The sequence below is a fragment of the Emiliania huxleyi genome (genome assembly GCF_000372725.1).
Source record: "Emiliania huxleyi CCMP1516 unplaced genomic scaffold EMIHUscaffold_228, whole genome shotgun sequence".
NCBI lineage: Eukaryota > Haptophyta > Isochrysidales > Noelaerhabdaceae > Emiliania > Emiliania huxleyi.
Genome location: NW_005200351.1, coordinates 86,655 through 109,887, shown reverse-complemented (window position 1 = coordinate 109,887; position 23,233 = coordinate 86,655). Strand labels below are relative to the sequence as shown.

The 23,233-nt window shown below is 67.4% G+C and overlaps 5 protein-coding genes across 5 annotated transcripts; 2 read left to right on the top strand and 3 right to left on the bottom strand.

Moving 5' to 3' along the window:
• Positions 1-8: 8 nt before the first annotated feature.
• EMIHUDRAFT_114706 (hypothetical protein) lies at positions 9-1,022 on the bottom strand (the record flags this gene model as incomplete). Its single annotated transcript, XM_005779721.1, has 1 exon — positions 9-1,022. The coding sequence occupies one exon, from the start codon at positions 1,020-1,022 to the stop codon at positions 9-11; it is 1,014 nt and encodes a 337-aa protein (XP_005779778.1).
• Positions 1,023-1,862: 840 nt separating this feature from the next.
• On the top strand, positions 1,863-11,072 carry EMIHUDRAFT_114705 (hypothetical protein; the record flags this gene model as incomplete). The annotated part of the gene is made up of 13 exons (XM_005779720.1): positions 1,863-2,884; positions 3,071-3,611; positions 3,790-4,092; positions 4,286-6,484; positions 6,640-6,951; positions 7,145-7,417; positions 7,533-7,853; positions 7,931-7,990; positions 8,064-8,234; positions 8,348-8,686; positions 8,750-8,878; positions 8,953-9,887; positions 10,565-11,072. 13 exons carry the CDS (start codon positions 1,863-1,865, stop codon positions 11,070-11,072), a joined length of 7,113 nt encoding a protein of 2,370 aa, XP_005779777.1.
• Positions 11,073-11,413: 341 nt separating this feature from the next.
• Positions 11,414-14,225, bottom strand: EMIHUDRAFT_235940 (hypothetical protein; the record flags this gene model as incomplete). The annotated part of the gene is made up of 3 exons (XM_005779719.1): positions 11,414-11,716; positions 11,831-11,985; positions 14,099-14,225. 3 exons carry the CDS (start codon positions 14,223-14,225, stop codon positions 11,414-11,416), a joined length of 585 nt encoding a protein of 194 aa, XP_005779776.1.
• A 2,515-nt stretch (positions 14,226-16,740) lies between these two features.
• Positions 16,741-17,928, bottom strand: EMIHUDRAFT_73385 (hypothetical protein; the record flags this gene model as incomplete). The annotated part of the gene is made up of 3 exons (XM_005779718.1): positions 16,741-17,061; positions 17,200-17,421; positions 17,776-17,928. The coding sequence occupies 3 exons, from the start codon at positions 17,926-17,928 to the stop codon at positions 16,741-16,743; spliced, it is 696 nt and encodes a 231-aa protein (XP_005779775.1).
• A 1,746-nt stretch (positions 17,929-19,674) lies between these two features.
• On the top strand, positions 19,675-20,502 carry EMIHUDRAFT_114703 (hypothetical protein; the record flags this gene model as incomplete). The annotated part of the gene is made up of 1 exon (XM_005779717.1): positions 19,675-20,502. One exon carries the CDS (start codon positions 19,675-19,677, stop codon positions 20,500-20,502), a length of 828 nt encoding a protein of 275 aa, XP_005779774.1.
• Positions 20,503-23,233: the final 2,731 nt, after the last annotated feature.

The window sequence follows — 23,233 nt, the reverse complement described above, 5'->3', positions numbered from 1 at the left end:
CCTCGCTCTCAATGTCCGAATGAGGACTTGCCCACCCGTGCCTTCTCTCTCCACACCCAGTCCCCTACTCTCCTCACGTACCGCGCGCCTGGCACCCGCCTTGGTAGCGCCTCCCTCTCCTCCACCGCCGCTCGCCGCTCGCCGCTCCGCGCGGGCGCGGCGCAGGAGCGCAGTGGTCGGCGCCCCCTGCCGTGCCGCTCCACGCAGGCGGCCACCATCCGCAGGTCGCGGTCGAGCTTGAGGCGGTGGACCACCACGGCGCGCTGCCACCAGTTCTGGCAGCTCGGCTCGAAGCCGGCCCTGCGGCTGCCGTTCGCCCACAGCCGGTTCCAACCCGGCAGGCTGATCGACGGGCCGATGGCAAACGCCCTCTTGCCGCGGTGGCCGAGCCGCAGCCAGCGTGCCGCCACGGCATCCTCGTGGCCGGCGTACAGGCCCATGCGGCTCGCGCGGAGAGCGGGCGCGCTCGCGGCGATCCACCGAACCACGTCCGTCGTGAAGCCGTACAGCTGGCCCGCCCACTTGCAGAAGCGGCGGTCGGCCGCGTCCACGCGGTAGGCGCCGTTCTCTGGCTCGCAGCTACCGCACATCGGCGCGAGCTCCCGGCTATTGTATGCGCAGTCGAGGACGACCCGGTCGGCCCCGACGATCCGCACGCCAAACTGCCCGTCGCGCACGCCACGAAGCGGCTCGAGCGCTCGCAGTAGCACGGGGAGATTGACAAACGAGTCGTCGTCCGCCTTTGCCACCCACGAAGGGGCGGCGGCGGCACGCCAGCAGTGCGCCACCGCGACAAAGTACTCGAGCGTCTTGCCCGCGTTCATGTTCTCGCGCACGCGCAGCAGCAGCAGGTCCCCATGGCGGCGCTCCTCCTGAGCCAGCGCAACCTCTGCTGCGCTCGTCCCGTTGCCGCCCGATTCCCCGAGCACAAAGACATGGGACATGCGCCCTGCCGGCCCAGCGGGGGCAAGCACGAGAGACCGAATGTCGCCGCGCCGCGCCTCCGCCCCAGGGGCAGCCATCGAGAAGATTCCAAGCAGCAGTAGGAGGCTGTCTGGGCGGTGCGTGGGGCATGCGGCGGGACGCGGCGGGTCGGTGAAAGCCTGCGCGTGGTGGTCGGGCCAGTAGCTGCAGCAGTGAGCGGCACAGACCGCAGCGCGGCAGTCGTGCTGGCAGGTCGGCGGGCAGCCAAGCAGCTCCTCCTCGGGCGGGCAGGGGAGAGCCCCCTCTCTCGAGGGCGCGACCGAGGCGGAGGAACTGACGGCAGAGGCCATATATGTATCGCGCTGCATTCTTCCAGAACGCCCGACGCGCAAACTTGGCGTGACAGGAGACTATCTCTCACGTACGTACTCTCTCTCTCTCTCTCTCACATACTTGCGTGCGTCATCGTCACGGGAGGCAACCAACGGAGCAACCTCTTCAATCATTACGTCAGCAACAAGAACCAGCCTCAACACCTACAACGCGCGGGCGCCGGACACACCCCGACCGCCGACTGCAACGCCGCCGCCGCTTGGGTCCGTGAGCACGCCCCTCCCCGGTCCCCCGGCTCGTACGTCACCCACGCCGTCGGCACCAACACCGCCGCCAGCCGGATCCAGCAGGCCCGCCACCTCGACGACGTCCCCGGCGCCGCCCACATACAGAGAGCAGCGGTCGCCGCGCTACACAACGCGTGCGGCAACCCCTCGGCCGCCATCGACCCTCTCAAACTCAACACGACTCCGGCCGCCGACTTTAACCTTTGCTTCACCGACGGCATCTCGCTCGAGGCCTTCAAACGATTGCAACTGCATCACCAGGAGTTCCCTGCGAGTGAGGAGTACCGAGACCTGTGCCGGGCACCAATCCTCTTTGGCATGGAGGCGTTTGCCAGCACGCCGCGGAAGCCGGGCACCCTCGATGGTGCACGCGGAGCCTGCTACGCCGTCGTGTCCGCCGTGCTCATCACCTGCCGTCCCGTCGGCACGCAGAAGTACACGTACGACCAGATGGTGCAACGGGCCGCCGCCTGTGCTTCGTCCCCCGACGGTTTCATGGCTTTGTTTCGCGAGCTCGTCCTCTCCGCCTCCGCTCCCCCCGCACGGCCCGAACAAGAGGGAGACCGGCCCGTCTCCGACTCCAACCGGACGCAGACGCTGGAGGAACAGACCAGGTCCGCTTTCTACTGGGCGAACCGACGCGAGTGGAAGAAGGCATGGAACTGCTTCAACTCGCTCAAACCTGCAGACGGCCGGAGCCGAAAGGTCGTCGACGAATTCATCAACAAAACTCCGCAGGCCAAGGCACCACCCGAACATGCGATGCGCGACGAACCCGGATATGAGGCGGGCAAGTACAAGATCAAGCCAGAGATCTTTGCCAGGTTCGTTCGCAGCTGCAACGTCACCAGAGCTGGAGGCCCTAACCACGTCGACTACGACTTTGTGCGCATCATCACCGACAGCGAACGTGGCTCCAAGTGCCTCCTTAACTACTTCACCGCATTCTCGTGGGGCGTCGAACACCCTCGGTTGCAGCAGCTCGACGCCGACCTCAAAGCCTTGTGCCTCGTCAAGGAAGACGGCTCCCTCCGCCCCCTCGGCATGTGCAGCATCATGCCGCGTTCGGCTGAGCGCTGCATACACATGCAAGAGTGCCCCTGGATGGAGCAGTACCTCACCTCGCCGCTGCCCGAGGATCGTCACGCCCGAGATGTGGCCATCGCCAACGCCGCCGCCGCCCTCACCGACGCCGAGCATACCCTCAAAACCACCGTCGACCGCGTCCGGGCCGGAGGCGGCACCGACAGCGACATCACAGCGGCCAGAGACGCCCTCGACGCCGCCTACCGAGCCGACGCAGCTGCACGGCAACCAGTCAACTTCCCTGTCAACTATGGGTATTCGAAGAATGGAACCCATCTCGTGTGCCACACAGTCACTTCGTGGCACACCCTGCGACCTGGGAATGCGTCGTGTTAATCCGAGCGCGTTCTCCCAGGAAACACTTGTTCGATAAAAAAGAAATTATCGCGCCGGAAATTGTCCCCCTTCATCGGCTATCATCTCACGTCCCCCCCAGTCAGTCCGTTGGTCCGCACCTCCATGCCGCCGCAGTTCATGTTCTGCACCTTCACGAGCATCCTCGCCGCGGCGACCGCGCGCCAGAGCGTCTCAAGCCCAGCAGTCCGCGTCGGATCCCCTCTTCCTCCCGGATCATGCATGCACGCCGGCGGCGGGTGGCGCGCGAACGACGGAGTCGCGAACGCTTCTCGAGTCCCAACCAAGGAGTCTGTCAAGACCGATGACCCCCAAGATGTGGCGTCCACCCCTCTCACGGCTCTTGAGGCGCCCATCGGCCTTACTGCCCCGCTCGGCCCGTCAACGACCAAGCCAGCGGACGGCGGGCGAGCGGGAGCGCCCCGGCACGTCCTCTTCCTCCAGAGCGACCGGGCCGTCGATGCGCGTCTCGAAGTAGCGCTGGGGGAGATTGCGTGGCCTGCAGAGCTCCGCTCCACCCGGGTCTCCGACTCGAACTCGATCGAGTCCGATCTCTTGTCATGCGGCTACGCCGACTGGCAGCACGTCAGCGCCTCCTTTGACCGCGCCGACTCCTCGCTGCTCGAGGTCGAGCAGGGAGAGCTCGAGCGGGCGGATCAGGCACTCGGCGACCCGCAGCCCCACGCCACTGCATCGGCTGCCAAACCGCCACCCCTCTGGCCCTGCCCACCCGTCCTGTCTGCCCTGTCTTGGCCTGTCTGCCCTGCCTGCCTGAACACCTGCTGAGCTGCCTCTGGCAATGCAGGCGTCGCTGCCCATCCCTGCCCAGTGGTCCGAGACTGAAGCGGTGCCCATGCCTCTGCCGGTTCCGCCAAAGACCGATGTGGCGGAGGAGCATTCGCTGCGCTGCTCCAGCCTCCTGGGGAACTTGCCCTTCAGCACGCCACCGGCGCTGGAGGAGCTAGCGCGGCCCGCGGAGGTCCGCGCCACTCAGATCGCCGACTCGAAGACGGCCGAGTCGACCGATCTCTTCTCCATCTCAAGTGACCTTGCCGGCTCGCGGCCACGCTGCGCCTCCTTCATCTGCGCCGACTCCTCCACGGGCGAGGTCGAGCAGGGCGAGCTGGAGCGTGCGGACCAGGCGAGCCGCGCCGCAGCATCGCGCACCGCCAATCCGTCACCCCGCTCGCCCTGCCTGCCACACGGCATGCCCTTGTGCGCCCTGCCAAGCCACTCGCTTCTTTCACATCTCGCGCCTTTCCCTGCCTGACGGTCTGTCGCACTCGCCTGCCTTTCCGCAGGTCAACACGGACATGGCCAGCAGCTCTCCCTGGCCCCTCCTCATGGGTGCCCTCATGGGGTGCCTGGGCTTCTCTGTCGTGGCGCTGTCGTGGAGCGGCTCCTCGGCCACCAAGACCGGCTCCGACAAGGTCGACGGCCAGAAGCGCTCGAGGCGCGCGAAGGAGACCGAGGTCATGGCACCGACTGGCGGCGGCAGCACCGCTACCGCCTGTGTTTGCCGCACTCCGATCTTCTTCTACTTCTTGTCCTTTGTCGCAATGGTCGGCCTGTGCGGTGTGACCTACGAGGCCTCAGCCGCGAGGTACACTCGAGGGCGTGGCGCCATGTCCGGTCTCCTACCCGTCAACAGCATCGTGCCCGAGTCGTGTCCCGACGCTGCTGGGCAGGCCCAGAGGCTGGTCGAGACGTGCGGCGGCGGCAGTTGCGGCGGCGGCTGTGGCGGCGGCGACGCAAGCAGCCGGCAGGCGACGGAGGCGGCGCTCTTGACAGCGCGCCGCACTCAGCGCTCGCTCCAGAGCGCCGGCACGCACGGCGCGATCATCGGACGGAAGGGGCGGACGGTGCAGACCTTTGTGCACCCCTCGAGCGCGTCCGAGCTCATTGGCGCTGCGACCGCCCCTTCAACGGCCGCTGTCGAGGCGAACCTCGCCGTCGGCGGGGCTGAAGTCAACGGCGAAGAGCATGGCCTCGCCGCACAGATCCACGCGAGCAAGGGGCGAGTCGGCACCGGCGGTGGGAGTGGCTCCTCCCCACCCGGCCTCGCCATGGGCAGCACCTCCAGTCCCGGCGCTGACGTCGACGTGGTCATCGACCCTTCGTCGTCGACTTCGTCGGGCGTGACCGCGACTGTCCGCGCGAGCGCCACGGCACACCCCATTGACACGCGGGCGGCGACGGCCGGTGCGGCGTCCGCCGTGCAGGACAGCAACACGAGTCGGCTCACATCTCCCAAGGCGCTTCCCTCTGGCGTGGCCGCGACTTGCCAGATGCGGCTTTCAGAGCCCATCCTCCCCTGCCGCGCCGACGTCGGCGAGGCGCTGGGCACGTCGTGGGCCACCGGGCAGCAGCAGCTTCGGCCTACGCAGGGCGAGAAGCTGCTCCAGACCGGCGCGCGCGGCTTCGTGCGCGCCATCGTCGACAAGATCAGCACCTTAGTGACGGTGACGCAGCAGGGCCCGCTGCGCTCTGAGCGCATGGCTTGCGCGGACCTGTCGCAGATGAACGCGGCGGAGGGCGCCGTCCTGACGGCGGCCGTGCTGCCCTTCGCCCACGAGTGCGGTGCGGCGGCGGCCGCGACCACCAGCGGCCCCATCGCGGGCGACACGGATCACGGCCGGTTCGACCTCAGCCAGTGGCTCAGCCGCTGCTGCGGCGGCGGCAGTTGCGGCGGTGGCGTTGGCGGCTCCAGCGGCGGCGGCGGCGGCGGCGGCGGCTCTGGCGGCGGCGACGCCAGCAGCCGGCAGGCGACGGAGGCGGCGCTCTCGACAGCGCGCCGCACCCAGCGCTCGCTCCAGAGCGCCAGCACGCACGGCGCGATCATCGGACGGAAGGGGCGGACGGTGCAGACCTTTGTGCACCCCTCGAGCGCGTCCGAGCTCATTGGCGCTGCGACCGCCCCTTCAACGGCCGCTGTCGAGGCGAACCTCGCCGTCGGCGGGGCTGAAGTCAACGGCGAAGAGCATGGCCTCGCCGCACAGATCCACGCGAGCAAGGGGCGAGTCGGCACCGGCGGTGGGAGTGGCTCCTCCCCACCCGGCCTCGCCATGGGCAGCACCTCCAGTCCCGGCGCTGACGTCGACGTGGTCATCGAGATCGACGTGGTCATCGACGGATTGGCGAACGCTTCTCGAGTCCCAACCAAGGAGTCTGTCAAGACCGAGGACCCCAAGTTTGCGGCGTCCACCCCTCTTGCGGCTTTTGCGGCGCCCATCGGCCTCGCTCCGCTCGGCCCGCCAACGACCAAGCCGGCGGACGGCGGGCGAGCGGGAGCGCCTCGGCACCTCCTCTTCCTCCAGAGCGACCGGGCCGTCGATGCGCGTCTCGAAGTAGCGCTGAAGGAGATTGCGTGGCCTGCAGAGCTCCGCTCCACCCGGGTCTCCGACTCGAACTCGATCGAGTCCGATCTCTTGTCAAGCGGCTACGCCGACTGGCGGCGCGCCTGCGCCTCCTTTGACCGCGCCAGCTCCTCGCTGCTCGAGGTCGAGCAGGGAGAGCTCGAGCGGGCGGATCAGGCACTCGGCGACCCACAGTCCCACGCCACCGCATCGGCTGCCAAACCGTCACCCCTCTGGCCCTGCCCACCCGGTCTGCCCTGCCTGCCTGAACACCTGCTGAGCCGCCTCTCGCAATGCAGGCGTCGCTGCCCATCCCGGCCTTGTGGTCCGAGACTGAAGCGGTGCCCATGCCTCTGCCGGTTCCGCCAAAGACCGATGTGGCGGAGCAGCGCAGCGACGACTGGCTGCGCTGCTCCAGCCTCCTGGGGAACTTGCCCTTCAGCACGCCACCGGCGCTGGAGGAGCTAGCGCGGCCCGCGGAGGTCCGCGCCACTCAGATCGCCGACTCGAAGACGGCCGAGTCGACCGATCTCTTCTCCATCTCAAGTGACCTTGCCGGCTCGCGGCCACGCTGCGCCTCCTTCATCTGCGCCGACTCCTCCACGGGCGAGGTCGAGCAGGGCGAGCTGGAGCGTGCGGACCAGGCGAGCCGCGCCGCAGCATCGCGCACCGCCAATCCGTCACCCCGCTCGCCCTGCCTGCCACACGGCATGCCCTTGTGCGCCCTGCCAAGCCACTCGCTTCTTTCACATCTCGCGCCTTTCCCTGCCTGACGGCCTGTCGCACTCGCCTGCCTTTCCGCAGGCCGACAACACGGACATGGCTAGCAGCTCTCCCTGGCCCCTCCTCATGGGTGCCCTCATGGGGTGCCTGGGCTTCTCTGTCGTGGCGCTGTCGTGGAGCGGCTCCTCGGCCACCAAGACCGGCTCCGACAAGGTCGACGGCCAGAAGCGCTCGAGGCGCGCGAAGGAGACCGAGGTCATGGCACCGACACTGCTCAAACTCGCGCTCGTGCCGGCCGCCGGTGACAAGCTCGTGCTCAAGCTCTCTCCTCCGCCGCCGCTTGCTGACAAGCAGGTGCGCGTTAATTTGCGGTGGCTGAGGGAGGGGGTATGCACACGCGCACCGCTGCAACGCACGCAACGCTGCGCCTTCCCTGCAAGACTAGCCTCTCGCGTTCTGTGGCTGACAGGCGTCTCTGGCGGACAACACGACCGTCATCGACCCCGGCGGAGGCAACGCCGTCGGCATCCCCTCCGAGCCCGTCTCGCTCAAGGATGGCATCGACACCGGCACCGGCGGCACCGGCACCGCCAGCACCGGCACCGGCAACGTCCCGTCCGAGGGCGAGCCCGGCCCGCTCAAGGACGGCATTGACGCGGGCGGCGGCAACGTCGAGGGCGAGTTTTCGCCGATGACGTCCTCCGCGAAGGTCGGAATCGTGCCCGCTGACGACGGCCGCATCACGCTCGTCATCTCCGCGTCGGTGTCGCCTTCGCTCCCCGGAGCCAAGGTACGCGTGCGCACGCTAGGATTGTGATCGTGCGTCTACCGACCCACCCCTTGACCCACCCCGCTTTCATTGCGTAGGGCGACGCCGACTGGACTGTCTCGGCCAAGGAGGTTCCAGGGAAGAAGCCCGCCACGGCGGTGAGCGCCTCGCACGCTGCGGTGCATCGCATAGCCTCAACTATTGACGCACCCACCGCTTGCGCGTGCGCAGGGCATCCCCGACAGGACCACCCCGTCGAACCCGCGCCGCAAGAAGGGGCGCAAGGGCGCGTCCGCCCCGATCGTCCGCACCAAGAGCATCGCCCCGGTCGGCGGCAACAACCGGTTCGGGGCCCTGCTCGGAATGGACGGCAACGAGGGCATCCTCGGCGGCACCGGCAAGGTGCCCCGCGGCTCCACGCCGTCGACCACAGACTCGGTGCTCGCCGCCTGCATATACGCGGCCTCCTCCCCCGCTCGCCGCTCAGACCGCCAGTCTCCCGCCCTCCTGTTCAGGGCGCGACGGTCGACGTCGAGACGACCACGATCACCACGGAGGGCTCTGCCGCCGGCCGGTTCTCGTGGCCCAAGTTCTGCCCGTCCTACTTGCTCCGCCTCTTTGGCATCCTCGCGCTGCTCTGCCTCGGAGCCGCGTTTGCGCTCTCCTCGTACTCTGCCACCTCCGCGCTTCTCTCCTCGCAGCGGTACGACTGGCCGTGGCCGACATCGCCTCCCGCAACCGTCGCAAAGCCGTTCACGCCGGCATCGCCCAACGGCTTCTGCGAGGTTGGCGGCAACGCCACCTGCTCGTTTGCAGCCATCGTGTCGTCGGACAGCGCGCCCACCAACCACCCGGTGCGTGCTACAAAAGTATCCGCGCCGCGCCAGCTCGTGACCAACAGCCCGCGCGCTGTTCAGGGCGGGCACGAGGACGGGAGCTCGTGGGGAGCACTGATGGAAGCGATCGACGAGGTGGTGGGCGAGCCGTTGCACCTGATTGGCGAGCCGCCAGCGTCCATCATCGAGGACGTTTACGAGAAGCAGCCGGTGAGCGCCCGTCTGGTTCTTTCTGTGTGCGAGCCTTGTAATCCGCTGACGGATGCCTGTGTGTTTGCGTGTAGAGCGAGTCCGACTTGGTGACCGTCCCGGCCTCGCGCAACAGCACGGAGCGCGAGGGCGAGCCCTTGGTCAACTTTGTCGGTTCCGTCTACGGCAACAGGACGGGGATCATCGCTCGGGGGCGCAAAACCGTCCTGCCTGTGAATGACACGCCGCCGAAGTTGCGGTCCGCCGACGCTGGAAAGCTCGGGATGGCGTTGCGGAAGCTGGTTGATATTGGCCTCGGCGCCTGGGCCCCCGTGTTGCTTGGGCGCACGCGCGTGAAGCCGGCCGCCCTCGTCCGCGTGGGCGCCGCCGCGCTGCTCGTTGGCAAAGTGGCCGCGCAAAATGGCACCGAGCTCCCGCACAACCACACGTCGTGCCAGGATGATCCGGACGGCGTCCTCACCGCCTTCGGCGGCTGCGCTACCGGCGTGACCCTTGGCTGCGACACGGACCTGAACACCGTCAACCCCGGCGCTGCGCCGGTGGGCACGCTCGTCTCGCTGCTCTGCCCGGCGAGCTGCGGCAAGTGCGCGTCGCCGTCGCCGTCGCCACCGGCAGTGCTCTGCCAGGATGATCCGGACGGCGTCCTCACCGCCTTCGGCGGCTGCGCTACCGGCGTGACCCTTGGCTGCGACACGGACCTGAACACCGTCAACCCCGGCGCTGCGCCGGTGGGCACGCTCGTCTCGCTGCTCTGCCCGGCGAGCTGCGGCAAGTGCGCGTCGCCGTCGCCGTCGCCACCGGCAGTGCTCTGCCAGGATGATCCGGACGGCGTCCTCACCGCCTTCGGCGGCTGCGCTACCGGCGTGACCCTTGGCTGCGACACGGACCTGAACACCGTCAACCCCGGCGCTGCGCCGGTGGGCACGCTCGTCTCGCTGCTCTGCCCGGCGAGCTGCGGCAAGTGCGAGTCGGAGGAGAGCATTCCCCCATCACCATCAGCACCATTAGAGTGCGTGGACCAGCCAGATTCGATTATACGGGAAACAGCATTGGGCTACTTTCTGGATCACATCTTCACTTGCGCAGATGTGGTTGCAGATGGGTTTTGCATCAACGCAATCGGATTTTCACTTTGCTGCGCTTCGTGTTCAATCGCTCCACCTCCTCTACCTCTGCTGCCGCCTTTGACAATACCACCGCCTCTCGTCCCGCTTCCACCGCAGCTGCCACCTCTACCCCCACTTCTGCCAGGTGGTGAAGATGTGGTTATGAACAAAGAGCAGCTTCGAGCCTTTTGGGACGCTGCTGTGGAGCATGGCCGTGACGCCTCCATCTTTATTCCTTCCGGAATGCAGATTCGCATGGACGGGTCGCCTTTGATTTGCAACGCCAATGTCCATATGACGATCCGAAGTAGCCAGGGGGGCGCGACGCTTGACGGGGAGGGTCGTTCGCAGATTATTGTTCTCGGTGTGAACTGCAGTCTTTCGCTTCGGCGGATGCACCTCACCAATGGCTACGCGCCAGGCCAATTGGGCGGTTGTATCAGTGCAACTGGCGCTGATCCTTACAACACCTCCATCTCCAACACCTCCATCTTTCTTTCAGACTCATCCTTTTCTCATTGTTTTGCAAGAAGACAGGGGGGCGCCCTCATGTTTGCCTTTGACCGGCCACGGGAGCAAGGAGAACTCCTCGTGGAAAATACCAGCTTCTACAATTGCAGCACTGCCAAAACCTCTGCTGTCGCTCGAGCGACAGCGGCGGTGACGGCGACGAGGCGACCCACATGCTGCTCTACCTAAACACGGCGACGTGGGCCGGCGATGGCGCCGAGGCGCTCGCAGAGCAGGTGCGCGCCGCGCGCCGTGCCAAGCTGCCGATCGTGATGGCGCACGAGAACGACGCCGTCCGCAACGGCTGCATCTTTGGCCACTTTTTCGAGGTGACGCCGCGCGACCTGATCGCCGACGGGCTGTACCACGACCTCGCCGTCGGCTGCCACTCGGGCCCACACCGGCAGGTGTCGCTCGCCCTGCTCGCAAAGGCGCTCGGCGCGACCGAGCAGACGGCCCAGTCGCGCGTGCGCCGAGTCACCGCCCTCGCTCTATCGATCCGCGGCTCCTCTTCAATGACGGAGCCGTCGAATGGCGACGACGTTGGGCGGGAAGCGTCAGCGACGCAGACCGTCTGAGCGGAAGATCCTCCAGAGCACAGCACACACTCCGCGCGCACACACAGTCGCTCGCGCGTCCCACACGCCACAGTCGCCCGGCCGGGGCCCCCACTCGAGCGCTCACTTTGATCTTTGTGGTCCCTTTGTGTCTTGTGTATGTGTGGTCTGATAGTATATTGCGATCACCCCCCATGGGTGCCCTCTTTCTAGTCATTCTAGTGAATGAATTGACTCGTCCCAGTGGATGTGTCCGATTTCCGACGTCCCTGTCAAAATGTGCGTGACGTCCTATCCTTTGTAATCGTCTAGAGACGCTGGATACATGAGCACGCGTCACGCTAAACACAAAACACCCAACGCTATGGGCCCCGGGCCGCGGTGACCTGCCACCCAAACCGGCCCAACAGCTTCTGCGACACCAGCGCGCCCGCAACCAAGCCGGCGTAGCCCGCCGCGATGCGCCGCGCGTGAGAGCGCCTCCGCGTCGCAGCGCGCGCGCCGACGTGCGCGCCGGCGACGGCAAACACGTTCGAGAGCCAGAGGGACGCGAGCACCGACGAGGCCAGCGACGCTCCTGCGGCGGCGCCGACCCACGCGCCCACGTGCGTGGCGACCGACGCGGCGGCGCACTCTGCCAGCCGTGGCAGCGCGGGTGCGCGTGCCTGCTGGTGGCTAGGCGCGTGCCTGCCAGGCTCGTCCCCATCCTCGCTGGGGGCAGTGGCGGCCGCCGGGGCGGGGAGGCGGGCGATGGCGTCCCCTCCCGCCGCCAGCAGCACCAGCGCCGCCGAGCGGAGCGGCGCTGCGAGCGGGGCGCGGCCGATCCACTCTGCGAGGCCCGCCTCAGCGCAGCTAGCCGCGAGCCGGAGCCGCCCGCCCCTTGCGCAGAGGGACGGCTCGAGGCCGGCGGCGAGAACTCCGCCGAGCGCGGCGCCTATTCAGTGGTGCTCATTCAGTGGTGAACCACCGTCAATCAAGTCGGACAAGCGTAACTTCTTCAACCTCACGGCACAGCCCCTGGACGCAGACGGCAACCCAGACCCGAGCGGGTGCGGCAGGACTGTCTGTTTTGAGTGGGCGCGTAAGCGCAATCCGGCACTCATCCCGGCGATGCGGTTGGTGTTTGGTCGACGCAGCTTCCTCCGTCTGTGCAGCGCGGACGGACCGCTCCAGGACCCTCGGGCAGCCGGACCGAGCGACGCCGACGCACCGTGGGACCCGCTCAGCCTGGAGCCGCCCGGCGAGGACGCCGACGGCTACATCCGGTCGTGCTGCGGCGGCGCCCAAGGGCGCGCCTTCTCAGGGATGTGCACCACCGGAGTCAAACACGAGATCGACAACATTGTGCAAAAGAATTCTTAAGAGGGAAGCCTCTCTCACAGCACACTGGCACGACAAGGGCGCAGACTGCAAAAGAATTCTGCGGTAATACCTACCTACCTCTCACCTACCTACCTCTCACAGCAGACTGGCACGAACTAGCACCACAAAAGGCACAGCAAAAGAAGAACCCGACTACGCGCTTCGTTTCGTTCATCGACGACATGGTTCAAAACGACACCGTGGCAGAGGCCGTCAAGTCTTACTGCGGAGAGGGCGGGACACTCGAGGTGCAAAAAGATGTCGCTGGCAACCTCGACAACGAGGAGAAGTGCATCATCTACTCTCCGAGCGGCGACCTCGACTGCGTACCCCCCTTCATGGTCGGCTCGCCGCACCACCGAGACGAGGACGGGAACCTCACCGGACGCGAGGCTTGCTTCAAAATCGTCGGAACCTACCTCGGCGACACAGAGGCTGCCTCGGAGGCGATTGGCAAACGACTCGCCAAAAACCTCCGTCCGCTCGACTTCATCGACACGCTCGAATGCACCGAGGGCATTCAGAACGTTGGACACCTCAAGTACAACCTCATCACCCGTCAGGCCTGCCCAAAGACGAAGTACATTTGCTCCGTCACGCCACCAGAGATCAGCGAGGGCCCGGCCATCGACGGGAGCAACCGGATCCGCAAATCGTGGGAACTACTCACGGAGGCAGAGGATACTCCTGCCAAATACAAAGACCTGGGCTGGAGGCAGGCCATGCTCCCTACCATCACGGGAGGCTCCGGGGTCGACACGGGCGTCACATCAGTCGGCGTGCCCAACGACACGGGTGGGGGCCGCACGGGCGTGCGCGGCCCCGCCGAGGCCTACTACATCTCCCTCCTCAAATGCTGGTCAAAGCTTGTGGCCTGCAGCCCGGACCTCGCCGAAGCCGAGCGCTCCGGCGGGTACGGTGCACGAGACGCCGCCGTCAACTTGTACAGAGCCGCGCTCTCGAGGCGAGACGAGGTGGCCTCCATCCGAGCCGCGCGCGACGACAACATCTACTACACCTTGCGCGGCGGCAAAATCTCTGAGTTCTACCCCAAGGGCTTCAGCCTCCCCACTTCTGAGTCTCTTCCAACACCGGAGTCAGTCATCGATGGCACTTGCAAATCAGGAAGCCCGTACGCGCGGGCGCTTGCTGCCATCGAGACTATCTGGAACTGGTTCGATCTGCAGAAGGAGTGGCGCGCCCTCGACGACTACACGGCAGCCAACTGGCAGCCCGGCGACACCAAAATACGTCTACGCGAGTCCATCCGCTACGTCTCAACTGCGCAGCCTTACGCGGGGCGGTGGCTCGACACAAAACTCGACGGCAGCAACGCCACATGCATTCCAGACGACATATTCATCGGCGAGCTTCAGCGCCGAAACGGCCTTCACCTCTCGCAGTGCCGCTCGACTGTCACGCGGGCACTCGAACTTGGGGACACAGTCGGTGGTGCAAAGGACTACCATGGCGACTGGTTCCTCAACAACGCCGCCCGGCGGCGCCCACACGACGGCGTACTTCGCGCCTGGTATGATTGTGTCCACGCCGTCTCCGTCTCCCGGCCCGTTATGGGAGATGCCGAAAAAACAGAACTCACCAAACAGTTCAACGAGGGCTATCATGAGGGGTAGCTGCTCCGGGTACAACCTCGAGGTGCACAAGCGAGAAGGCCCCGGGCGCACCGTCCTTGTCGAACTTGACCAACACGCCGCCGGTGAGTCTATCGTCAACTACGATGCGGCCGGTCTCGCCGCAGCGAGGGTGGTTCGGCTGTATGACTCTGATGGTGGTGCCGACGCCCGCCTCCATAGGGCGCCGCAATACCGAACCCCCGAGCCGCAAAGCGAACCGCCCCCCCCCCGCAGCCTTGCCGTAGCCGTTTCGATGTAATAAAAGTAAGTGATGCGGAGATCGAATCTGCGCAGCCGGCCCACAAGAGCGCCGCCCCAACCCGGGGGCAAAGACGAGATCAGCGAGGTCAAACTTTGGACCCCCCTCCGGGGTGGCTTGCCCGTTGGGGTCGGCCGCGCCGACACCGGAGGCAACCCCGGCTCCGTTGGAGACAAGTTCGCCTTCGGCAACACCGAAGAGCGCGCCCGCCTTGCAAACATGGGCTGCAAGCAACGCGGGTTCCGTGGTCAACGGGCGTTCGACCACACCACCGGCCAAGGCTACGTCAAGTCGCAGCGTGGCCACTACCATGATGGGATCTTCACCAAACGAAACAAGTTCATCCTGCTTCTCCACGAGACATTCGGCGGCGGCTTCTCGCCGCCAGCAGTTGCAAAGATCGACCGCCTTGCGCGCAAGGCTCAACGCTCGGGCGTTGACCGCACCGCGTACCCTCCCCACTCCCGCCTCTCATTTGTGTCACACCACGCGGAACGCATCTCCATCGCTTCGGTGAAGGGGGTGAACCGCGCCATCCTCGATCGCCGTGCAAAGCTCGCTTCCGAGCTCTCACGCCGCGCGTAGGGCCCTTAGGGGCCTAGAGCACCGACAACCCCCTCTCTCTTTTCGCTCCCACCTCCCAGTACTGTAAGCTAACAGTACGGCTCTACGTACTTGAGCACTTGAGCACTGGATAGGGTCGATTCCGGGGTGGATGTGCTGCGGCCTGCGCGCGAGCGTGCGTGTGTAAGGTTGTGTGTGTGTAACTCGCCGAGGCCCACACTTAGAAGAACGTACAGCCCCGACTCCTACCCCCACAGACATGCCGCGCGCCGAGTACTAGAGTGGACATCTCAAGCGCTCCCGCCCCCGCACTATGCTCCTTGGACAACTCCCGTGTGCGCGGCCGTGGCAGCCCCCGCCCAATCTTCCCTCTCCCTTTGGACGAAGGGGGGGAGGGGGGGCGGGGGCGCCGCGCCCTCTCACCCATTCGGCCAATGCTCGGGCGCAAAGAAGCGCGGGTGCGCGTCCTCCTCTTGCTGTGGCACCACGGTCACCGTGCTGGCGGCCGACGCAAGGCGGCTGGTCGAGGCGACGGCTCCGAGGCACTCGCGGCCGAGCGCCTCGGCCCTGCACGCCGCCTCCTGGTCGGCCTCGGCGCCAACCCACACATACGCGCCCTCTGCGGTCAGTAGCACATAGATGCCGCTCACCTCCAGATCGTCCGTATCGTACATTGCGTACGGCTCCCAAGCAGCCCCGGGGCGGTAGGCAAAGAGCTCCGCCGCCGGCCCCTCGCCGCCGCCGCCGCCGCCGCCGCCGCCGCCGCCCTCGCCCGCGTCGCTGCTAGCCGCGGCGCTGGCAGGCGCCTCGCCGCGGTCCCGCGCCGTCGCCAGCGGGCTGGGGCCCTCTCGGTGTGTCGGCAGCGGCGCGTGCGTGTCCGGGGCGGCGCGGACGCTGAGCAGCTGGTTGCCGCTCGGCTGGCGCAGCGGCACGTGCAGCGGCGCGCCGCTCGGGAGCCGCACCTTCGAGCAAGGGGCGGGAGGAGAGTCGACGCGCCGGGGCCAGGCCGGAGGCGCGCGAGCGTGGGGCGCCCGAGGTCCGCCGAGGGTGTGCCTGAGAGTAGGTGGGCCGCGCGCGGGCAGCGCCGCACCTCGATGGCGGGGGCCTGCAGCACGGGCGACTTGCCGACGCCGTACTGCTCGTCGTACTTTGCCAGCTTGGCCGGCACGGGCCCCTCTCCGCCGATCGCCGCCCAAAAGGCGGCTGACTCGTCGCCCTGCCGCTCGAGCGACACCTGGCAGGTCGAGGGAGCGCGGGCGGGTGGCGTGCGGGGAGCCCCAGCCCCCCTCCCCTCCTACCTGCAGAATGGCGCCTCCTCATGCGCCCCGAGGCTGACCGATCTACCTCACCCGTCGCCTCTCGCCCCCTCCGCTCCGACCCATCCTCCTCGCCGCCCCGCGCGATCTCGGGCGATCTCGGGCCGCGCCGCTGTCTCGGGGCGATCTCGCGCTATCTCGGGCGATCTGCCTCGGCCGACGCGTGCTCGAAGCGCTGCAGCAAACGGGTCCACTCCCGGGCGGCCGCCTGCGCAGCGCGCAGCGGGGTGAGGGCGTCACGCCCGCGAGCGACCGGCCTCTGCAACCGCGGCCAAGCTGGCTCGGGCGCGCGCGCGCGCGTGCGTGCGTGCGTGATGCGTGCGGTGCGTGTGCGCGCATGACTGCACCTCATAGTCGGGGTGCGCGTGCGCGCCCACCCACAGGTAGAGCGCCTCGCGCGTGTGCAGCACAAACGCGGTGCGCGGGTCGAGCTCCTCGTGCGAGACGGCCGAACCCTCCACCAGCCGGGCGCGGGGCGCCGTGTAGAAGGGGGCCATGCCTGCGGTCGTGCAGACGCCAACCTCAGGGCGGGAATGCGGTGTTGCGCAGAGTGTTCAGAGCACCGCGTGAATGCACGGGCTACGAATACAACGAGTACCACGGAAGACGGCGGGGTACGTGCCCTCTCGAGCGCTGGCTGGAGTCCACGACCACGTATATTCCGCTTCTAGGGGTGCGGTGCGGTAGAGCCGGCCGGCGGCGGGCGGCGCGCCGTCGGTGAGCTTCTCCTGCAGGCCGAGCAGCGCGGCGATGAAGCCCGAGTTTGGCGAGGTGACGCCGCGGCCGGCCTTGCAGCGTGCAAACGCGTCGTTGAAGGGGAGGCGGTGCCGCCACATGAGGTAGGCGATCACCATGGACGAGGAGCGCGAGACGCCCTAGTGGCAGCCAGCCAGTCAGTCAGTGGGACACACGTCCTAGCACGGACGACGGGGCACACGCACTCGCGGGACACACACGGGGGCATGGCACACGAGGCGGTGTGTGCGTTCTCAGGGAGAGGCGTCGCCACAGACCTGGTGGCAGTGCACAAAGACGCGGCCGCCGGCCTCGATCGAGGCGTCGATGTACTCGATCGCCTCGTAGAGGAGCGTCGAGATGTCCTCGCGCGGCGAGTCGTACAGGTGCAACGTCTTGTACGTGAGCGCGCCCGGGTGGTAGTCAGGGCACGCGACGCCGGCCGTGTTGAGGACGTGGGTCACGCCGTTCGAGAGCAGCAGCCGCAGGTCCGAGGCAACCTACGGGCGCGCGATCGCGCGATCGTGCGAGCGTGGCGCGCCCAGGGGCCATCGTCACTAGGGTCAGTTGGACCATCATCGCCACCTCCACCGGGTCCACTGTGATGGCTCCCACTGGTGCTTGTAGAACTACTCCCACTATCAGAAGGTGGTGGGCCCTCCCCTCTACCCTCCACTCTAGTGCTGCTGCCTCTATCCTACTCTCGCTGCCGCTACGCTGCTGCCGCCGCCGCTACGCTGCTGCCGCCGCCGCCGCGACTGCTGCTGCCGCTTGCTGCGCTGCCGCTTGCTGCGCTGCCGCTGACTGCGCTGCCGCTACAGCGCTGCGGCCCTGCACGCACCCCCTGCACGCACCGTGTTTGAGCCGAGGAAGAGGCGCTCCTCGATCTGCGAGCAAACGACGTCGAAGCGGCGCAGCTTGGCGACGCGGTGCTCGTGCTCGTCCTCCTCGATCTCGCCCTCGGCCCGCTTCTGCTCCGCTCGACCCACCTCCACCCTGGGCAGCATCGGCCTAGCGCCGCCGATGCCGCCCACCCCCGGCGGCTTTGGCGGCGCGGCGGCGGGGGCGGCGGCGCCGGGGCGGCGCCCAAAGCCTAGACGCGGGACAGAGCCGGGGGTTTGGGGCCGGGTGGGGCTGCAAGTGCCGCGGCCGCGCACGCCGATCGACGCGCCGATCTTGGGAACGCGCATGCCGGCGCCGCGCGCGCTCGGCGGCGGCACGGCGGCCGCCGGCGGTCTGGCCGTCGGCGGGTGCGCCACTTTGGCCTTTGCCACACCGCCGAGTCCAATCTTGGGGATGGGCGGTCGCCCGCCGCCGCCCGCCGCCGCGCCCTTCCCCGCTGTCCCGCTGCTCGAGCTCGCTGCAGCAGGCGCACCCGCGGCAGCGCAGTCCCCGCCGACGGGGGGGTCGCCTGAGGGCAGAGCTCAGCGTGAGGGAGAGAGGGGAGGTGTGGGTGGGAGGAGGGGAGAGGGGGAGGAGGGGCGGGGGGGGGGGGGGGGCAACTGCCGTCCGCCCCGGCGAGGGAAGGCAGCAGGCTCCACCCGAGCTCGGAGCAGCCGAGGGCCCCCTGGCGCCGGCGGTGGTGCGGGGTAAAGGGGGGAGGGCGGCGGGGGAGGTAGGGGGCGGCAGGCCGGGTCCAGGGGCGGGGGCGGGGGCAAGGCCCCTCCTCCCGGTGCCCCCGCAGGGGCGCCAGCAGGGGGTTGTGCCCCCCCCCCCCCCTGGTGGTGGCCGCCGCGACGGCCGCGCCATCCTTGTACCCGCCCCCGCCCGCGACCGCGCAGCAGAGCGGCACGAGCCCCGTGCCAGCGCCGGCGTGCAGGTGGCGCGTGCGGCCCGAGGCGTCGGAGAGGAGGAAGCGCTCGAGCTCGAAGCACTTTGTCAGCGCGACCGCCTTAGTCAGCGCGACCGCCCGCGTCCCGTTCCATAGGTAGATGTCATGGCCGAGCGCCTCGCCGCCGTCCGACTCAAACGGGTAGGGGCCGCAGTCGTCGTAGCCCGAAAAGGCGGCGCCGAGGCCGCGGGGCGTCAGGGCGCGGTGCGACGTCTCGGCCAGCTCGGCCAGCGAGACGCTCGCGTCTTCGCCGCCGCCGCCAGAGCTGCTGCCCGCGCCGCCGCCGGCGTTGGCGTTGGCGCCCGCCGGCGTCGTCGCGGTCGGCTTGGCGGGAGACGCGGCGGCGTCGCGGCGGCGGTAGAGGTGGAGGACGATGTAGCTCTCCGTCGGATCGAACCGCCCCAGCTCTGACGGGCCGACTGCAGAGCAGGGAACCTCATCCGCGCTCGCGCCCGTGGGCGCGTGGCAGCGCCAGACCTTGATGTTGCTGCGGTAGGGACTGGGCGACGGCGCAGGGCCGGTCGGCGCGTAGGCGAGGAGCTCGCCGATGCCCATCGGCTGCCGGTCCACCGATAGGTGGGAACCCATCCAAACGCCCGGGCACCAACAAGCCGCCGACGCTAGCAGAGGGGCTCAAAAAAGTAAAAGCATGTTGTCTGTTTTTTTGCAACCCAGGGTTGTTTGTTTTCTTTCTTTCTTCCTTTGCAACCCAGGCGAGGCGGGGGGGCGCGCGGGTGCGGGGAGCGGTGCGGTACGGGCGTGTGCGTATCATGTGGCTACAGCAAGTGACCATGCGCTGTGTTTATTTACTTCGAAGGCGCTCTCAAAAAAAGTAACACGAAACCCCCAACGACGCGCGCGGGAACAACCCACCGGGAGGTCTCTCGCCTCCGCGTTCTCCTTCCCGGAGGCTCTGCTTGCGATGGCGGATCCGGACGCCCTCGCACAGATCAGTGCCGTGATGTCGGCTCCGACGCAGGCCGTCGCTGTCGTCGTGCTGCGCGCCGACGGCAGCTGCGACGAGGCCAAGATTGACCACCGCAAGGTAGGCGAGCTCCTCGGCGGCACGCCCACCGTCGTCGGCGCTCTTCGCTTCCTCAGCGCGCAGGCGGTCTCCCGCCGCGGCGCAAAGGGGTCGGTCAACAAGCACGCGCTCCCAGCCGACTCGTTTGAGCCGGGCATCAAGGGCGACATCGTGCTCCTCCGCACGGACGACGACAGCGCTGGCACCCCTCTCGACCTGACGGTCGTCGAGTACAACAAGTGGGTGGACGACGGGAGGCCGGACGCCGAAGAGGAGGAGGGCGAGGAGGAGGGCGAGGAGGACGAGGGCGAGGAGAGCGAGGAGGGCGAGGAGTCGGGGAGCGAGGACGAGGACGGCGAGAGCGACGAGGAGGACGAGGTCGACCTGTCGGAGCTTCCCGAGTCGGAGCTGCGCCGCGCCTGCAAGCTCTTCGGCCTCGGCGAAGAGGGGAGCAAGGAGGCGTTGATCACGCGGCTGGCGCGCCGCTCGCCGCTTCGCCGCCCGCTTGCCCCGCGGATCACCGCCATCCCTCCGCTGCAGGTGGCGCACGCAAAGGAGCAAGTCGAGGGCGAATCGGACGAAGAGAGTGAGAGCGAGGGCGAGGAGGAGCAGGCTGGGGAGGAGGAGGAGCAGGAGGCCCCGGCTCCCAAGCGGAGGACGACAAAGGCTGCCGGCAGCGCCGCGGGCCCCTCCAAGGCGCCCGCGAAGCGAGCCAAGCGCTCGTGAGAGGCTGCGCTGGGTATGGACAGCAGCTGCTCCGCCAGGCGCCGGCGCTCTGTACTAGTGGTTGCGCAACGGGAGGGCCTCGTGGCGTCGGGCCTCGCGTCACTTGGCCCATGCCTTTTGAGTCATGCCGGCAGAGCGTTTGAGTTGCGTACACTGTGCTGGACCGCGCGCGGCTGCCCCGCGCCCCTGGGGCGCTCTCTTGCTTGTTCACACATGCCAGCTTGTTTTTTTATCCGCGCTGGACGCGCAGCTAGTGACCTTTTCGTGACGTGTCGCAAGGATCCTTACGTAGAGTACGTCGCGCGCGGTGCTTCGTCCCTGTCTCAACGCTGTGCCACAAATGCGTCTCAGTCATGTCTCACGGACTCTCACCGATCTCTGCGTTGTCTCAGCCTGGTCACAGCAACAGTCTCACTTTGTCTCAAGGATGTCACACACACGGCACAGTCACCTTCAGAGACGTGTTTGAGACACCAGTGAGACAAATGTTCACCCCTGCTGTGTGACACACTGTCGTCTCTACTACGTCTCGTCATTTCCTCTCAGAGCGTCTCACACTCGTCTCACGGTGAACAAGCGGCAATCCTCGTCTCACTCGGTCTCACAACGGCATAGTTGCTGCGCCAAGGAGCGCGACTCGTCTCACTTGCTTCTGAGACTGTGCTGAGCCACGGCGTGATGAGACACGCGACACGGGGCGCAGAACGGGTGTGAGACGCCACAAGCCGCTGCCGTTGTCAGATACCATCTTACCATGCCATGAGCCAACCTGGTGAGTGGGGCGGCGGCGTGGGTAACGCCCGGCGACGGCTGTAAGGGCTGAGGGGGCGGCGGCGTGGGCAACGACGTGGCGAGGGAAGCAGCGTGGCGCAATGGGGTGGGCGAGGGCGGCGAGGGCGGCAGTGGCGGGGGCGGCGGCGGGGGCGGCGGCGGGGGCGGCGGCAGGGGCAACGGCGCGGGCGGCGGCGTGGATGACGGCGCCGCGACCGCCGGCGCGTGGGCGGTGGCGTGGGCGGCGGCGTGAAGAACGCGACGAACAGAGGGCGAGAGCGTAGTGCTGGGCACTAGCCCAAACCGCCCTGCCCACGAGAGCAACCGGCTACGCGCCGTTTGGGCCAGGGAGCGCGATATGAGCGCGATTAGTTGGGATCGTCCGACACGCCTCACCTCGGTGCAAAGTATTCATCAAGCCGAGGGCGTAGCCGCGACGAACAGAGGGCGAGAGCGTAGTGCTGGGCACTAACCCGAACCGCCCTGCTAACTGCCGTTGAGTCCGCTGCCGTCTCATAGCTCGCGCACGCCCGGCGCCTTCTCCCCGAGCCCGACGATTCATGCCCGCGAGCGCAACCGGAGCGGCCGCACACTGCTCGGTACCCCCCCTGCACAACTAAGCTCATCCCTGCTGCTAGGGGGGGGGGTCTGACCCCCCCAGCAGCAGAGCGCTGCTGCTGGGGGGGGGGGTCCGGACCCCCCCAGCAGCAGAGCGCACTGGACCAGCTCTCCCGCCTCTTCGCCGCCGCCCCCCCCTCCACCCTCGGCTCGTGTTTGAGCGGTACGCTCGAGGCGGTTGTGTTCACCGCGCCTTCGAGCCCAATACACCTTCGTCGTGTCGAGTGCTGGCGTTTTTTACAAACACTTGTGACCATGTGAGTCTATCTTGTAGGGGGGGGGGGGGGTCCCGACGCGCCTATACATCAGTGTAGTCTCATCATCGAGTGATTGCTGGCCTGTGGCGTATGACCTCGCGCGGATATCACCAACGACGAGCATGCGAAGATGGGAACAATATCTTGTACAGCCCGCTGTGCTCCCCGCTGTGCCACGGCGTATGATGGGCTGCGAGAGCCGTATCTTCCCCCCTTGAAGCAGAGGCGCCGCGAGGCACGAGAGGCGTAGAAGAGAGGCTGGCGTGCCCCGCACCTCCCGGTTGGCAGTAGGAGGGCCCGCCGGTGAGACCACTGATTTTGGTGCCGACCATAAATTCTCGCCACTGGAACGCATGCTACTTTACAGCTGCTGTCTGTACAGAGATGCCAGCACCCCCCACAGGCAGAGCGCTCCTGCTGGGGGGGGGGGGTCCCGATCCCCCCAGCAGCAGAGCGCTGCTGCTGGGGGGGGGGTCCCGACCCCCCCAGCAGCAGAGCGCTGCTGCTGGGGGGGGGGTCGGCCATGAGCTTAGTTGTGCAGGGGGGGTACCGAGCAGTGTGCGGCCGCTCCCGGCTACGCCCGCCGTTTGCGTCTGAGAGCGCGATAGAGCAACCGGCGGCTACGCGCCGTTTGAGCCAGAGAGCGCGATTATGCTTGGGGTTCGTCTACACTCACCGAGACCCGCCAGGCCGCACCTCAGACACAGCCTGAGTTGAGTCTCCCCAATCGCCACTGTCTCACAATTACGTCTCAGGTTGGCTCAGCATGGTCTCTCGGACCTGAGACGACTCAGTCAAGCAGAACCGGCCACGAACTCGACTCGCCACAGCCCTCATTAACGTTCTTGAGTCTCGTCCGGAAACAAACTTCCGCTTGGGTCGAGCTCAAGAGTCGTTTCCAAAAAATGGGTGCTCTCGGCGGCTTCCAGCTTCAACGGGGCCCAGTAGCACTCCGAACGACGGAAATCATCCCGGAAACGATCAACATCCCATGCGCTATCGTCCGTCGCAGTCACCGTGATCACATCGTCCATGTAGCGCTTCATACGGAAACCGCGCGCTTTCGCATCATCGTCGAGTGTTTG